The sequence below is a fragment of the Athene cunicularia genome, assembly GCF_003259725.1.
Source record: "Athene cunicularia isolate RWA chromosome Z unlocalized genomic scaffold, athCun1 chrZ_part1, whole genome shotgun sequence".
Taxonomy (NCBI): Eukaryota; Metazoa; Chordata; class Aves; order Strigiformes; family Strigidae; genus Athene; species Athene cunicularia.
Window position 1 is genome coordinate 3,823,822 of NW_020799142.1, and position 3,880 is coordinate 3,827,701.

The window sequence follows — 3,880 nt, forward strand, 5'->3', positions numbered from 1 at the left end:
TTTGGAAAAATGATGTATACAGTCTTCTAAAAAAGTGGCATATACCAAGAATGGTATGTCTAATTCTACATGTTGAAATTTCATAGTAAGTAAATACCAGTTTTATGAAACTAAACAAAGGACAGCATTATCTTCTCTGTTCTCTATGCTGTTGGAAGTTCTCTGTTGGACAGACCTAATTCACACCTGTCTATTACTTCCACCTTAAGAGTGGAAGTTTCATGAAGTATGTTTCAATTTTTAACAGTTTGTTGTTGGCATTTTTTTCCCCAGTCCCTATAATTTATTTTGAAAGACATTTTTGGAATTCTTGCTTACAAAAACTGGAGAAAATCCTTCTCAGTTCACCCTGTTTCCTTCAATGTCTATTGAACCAGCCAAGATTTCACCCTATATGTCCTTTCTTTGTTCCATGTTTTATCTGCAGTCCACTCTGGAGCTGTTCCACCAATCTACCCGAAAAGATACCTTCCAAATGACTTCACTAGTTCAATTATTATATAGACATTTTTAGCATGTTTAGACTATGTAGTGTAACATCAGGTTAGAGATAACTGAACATGTAAGCTAAGCCTTGAGTAAGCTGGCATCTGTACATGATGTTCTGGTAAAACAGAGGAACTGTGTCACTTCATCTGCATTTTCTTGGGCTCCCACTTCTAGTTAGGGCATCTGTATTTATCCCAGGTGAAGTACCAACCTGTATTACAACTGCTTTGAATTTATTTATCACTTATACAGAGCTCTTGTTGCTAGTTTTTGTTTGGGGTTTTTTTGCTATTTTTATTACCCAGCACCCTTATCTGTAAAAATAGAGTCTGACTAAGGACACCTGACTTGCTGCTGACTGAGTATGCAGTGAGGGAATCCTCTGCTTGAGATGCTTGTAATGCAGTGCTCATTCCCTGCCACTTCCCCTTTCACTGCAGTTACAGCAAATGGAATAACCTCATCAAGTTACACACAGGTTTCAGAGACCAGTATTCCTGCTACTAACCAAAAACAGTATTTACATTCTTGAAATTTTACTGCAGACATACATAAGTCCTGTTCTCACCAGCAATTAAATCTTTTCTTCATAGTGCTTTACAGTTTTAAAAGCTCTCAGTTTTGATTGCTTCATCATTAAATTTCAGAGGTCAGGGAGAGCACATACTTGGGAAGCTACGACGTGCCAGACTGTGCTGGGGTTGTGCGTGTGGCAGCATTTTTGGTAGTGGGGGAGGGGGGCTACAGCAGTGACCCCTTGTGAGAAGCTTCTGGAAGCTCCCACAGCTCCAAGTCAGATGCTAATTAGCAATGATGGCCGCACCTCTGCAATAATATATTTAAGAAGGGAAATGCAAATGGAGGTTGGGGACTTGTGAGAACATCGAAGTGAAAGAAAGAAGGAGAAAGGGGAAGGACATGTGCCAGAGCAGAGACCCCTCCCTGTATCCCCTGGTGAGATGGCAGGGCCGCCCCCATGCCACCCATGGAGGTCACTGGAGGAGCAGAGATCCACCTGTAGAGGAACCCCGGGACTCTGTGGGAAAAAGAAGCCCCTACTGTTGTAGTTCGGCACCGGGATGATTGCAACACGCAGGAGTGACCCATGCTGGAGCAGATAGGGAAACTGGGCCATGGGAGGCACCCACATCAGAGAAAGTTAGTGGAGGACTGTCTCCCATGAGAGGGGGAATCATGCTGGAGCAGAAGAACATGAGGAGTTTCCCCCTGCTCTTGAGGAGAAAGAAGCATCAGGACTGACCACACACCCCCTTCCCTGCTCCCAGTGCTGCTGCAAGGGAGAAGGAGGTGGAGAAAATGGGAGCAGAGCCTGGGAAGAAGGGAGGGGTGGGGGGAAGGTGTTTTTAAGAAGTGGTAATACTTCTCACTGTCCTACTCTGTTAAGTGGTGATGGTGTTAGTGTCCAAAAATCTGTCTTTAGCACTGGACAACTTTTGCATCAAAAGCTTCCTTCATAACTTGACACACCTCGTTTACATAACTTTTTATTTTTATCTGAGGAGCTTGTTGAGTTATGTTTGTGAGGTGCTGCTGAATTGCTGACTTGCTGCCCAGCTCTCAGCTCATGTGAGAGATGCTCCAGTCCATTCATTATCTTAGCCACCCTTTGCTGGACTCTTACCAGTATGTCAATGTCTGTCTTGCACTGGGGAGCTCAGAACTAGACCCAGCGATCCAGGTCTGGCCTCACCAGTGCTGAGGAGAGGGGAAGGATCACCTCCCCTGACCTATTGGCAATACTTCTTCTAATGCAGCCCAGGACACCATTGGCTGTCTGCCATAAGAGCACATTATTGGCTCATATTAAGCTTGGTGTCCACCAGGACCTCCAAGGCCTTTTCTGCAAAGCAGCTTTCCAGTTGGGTGTCACCCAGCGTGTACTGGTGCCTGCGGTTGTTCCTCCCCGGGTGCAGGCCTTTGCAGTTCCCCTTGCTGAACTGTGTGAGGTTCCCGTTTTCCCATTTCTCCAGCCTGTCCAGGTCCCTCTGTTATCTGTGTAAAACTGCATGTTTGAAAAAATGCCTCAGTTATAGTGACACTATTTAAGTTAGGATTAGATACAATGCCTATGAATCTTCTAAGGAGGACTGGGAGAGATAGTTTACTGTGTAAGCCTGATTAGTTTGTATAAACAGTGTAGGCCTTGCTAACAACTATGCCCTTACAGGTGAGCTGAACAGTTAGTAAGTGTTGGAAACATACTACTGAGAAAGCTGAGCAATTGAGAGAAAAGCATAAGGTCAGCAAAAATCTATGGTAACAGGGAAAAGTAAAGATGGCAGGGGAGATCATGACCACTGATTCAATTTAAGACCACGAGATGTGTCCCCCCCCTTTTGAGTTGGTGCAGAGTAATAAAATGACACTAAATTGAGATGAGGCGTGTTGTTAACCAGTGAGGGACAAGGTGGTAAGAAACTAACCAGTGGTCGATACAGTAAAGGTGTATTCGTGTAGCCTGAAGTGTATAAATACACTGAAGTCCTTTTGTGTGGTGTGCTAGCTTTGTGGAATTACCACGTAGCACCCCACTTTGCGCAAGTGTGAAAGAAGTGGAATTCCTCTGCTCTGTGTACTGCGTATTGATGTACTGCACACCGGGTAAGATACTCCACTTGTTGGACAACACCTCTAGGTGGCAGCACGACCCTCGGACGTGTCAATCCGTCCTCCCGGTCTGGTGTCAGCAAACTTGCTGAAGGTGCACTCTGCCTTTTCATCCAAATCGTTGATGAAGATGTTAAAACTGGACCCAGTATTGACTCCTGGGGCACACTGCTAGTTACTGGCCCCCAACACGACTCTGTGCCACTGATCACCATGCTCTGTGCTCATCTTTCATTAGCGCTTGTAGTCCATTCAGAGTAACGATTATCACTGCTGCACACCCAGTGCGACTGCATGCCTCCCAGGTGAGACAGGCAGCTGCGGCCGGGGCTGTCAGGCCTCCCGCCCTTCGAGGTACTGCACTGAGCAGGAGCAGCGGTCTCTAGCGTGCAGGGTCATCTCCTAATCACTCGTGATTTGACATCAGTCACCCCGTCAGCTTGACGTGAGTCCTGTCTCCCTGTTCGCGTGCTGCCCTTGATGTGTCTTCCCCTACAGGCTGCCCGATGAGGTGGTACAGCCCACGCCCCCTCACCGGCTGTGAGCTATCACCACGGTTTCTCAGGCCTGGATCATTCTCACATAACGATTCCAGTATAGACCGCAGAGTTTCTGGCTTCGCAGACCTGGGCACCGATGAGCTCGTTTCCCAGCAAGCCGGCGCGGGACACCCGCGCCCCCTCAGACACCGCCGGCACTCTCCCGCGCCCCGCTCCCGCCAGAATGGCGTACGCGCGGAAAGGCTGGCCGAGGGGGGGAGGGG

The 3,880-nt window shown here is 47.4% G+C and overlaps 1 protein-coding gene across 1 annotated transcript in view; it reads left to right on the plus strand.

Annotated features, from left to right (window-relative positions):
- The first annotated feature begins 3,821 nt into the window (after window positions 1–3,821).
- Window positions 3,822–3,880, plus strand: part of SRP19 (signal recognition particle 19) — a 4,916-nt gene continuing 4,857 nt past the window's right edge. Inside the window, exon 1 of the mRNA XM_026865362.1 lies at window positions 3,822–3,845. Coding sequence (XP_026721163.1) covers window positions 3,841–3,845 — 5 coding nt within the window. The 5' untranslated portion in view covers window positions 3,822–3,840. The remainder of the gene's footprint in view (window positions 3,846–3,880) is intronic.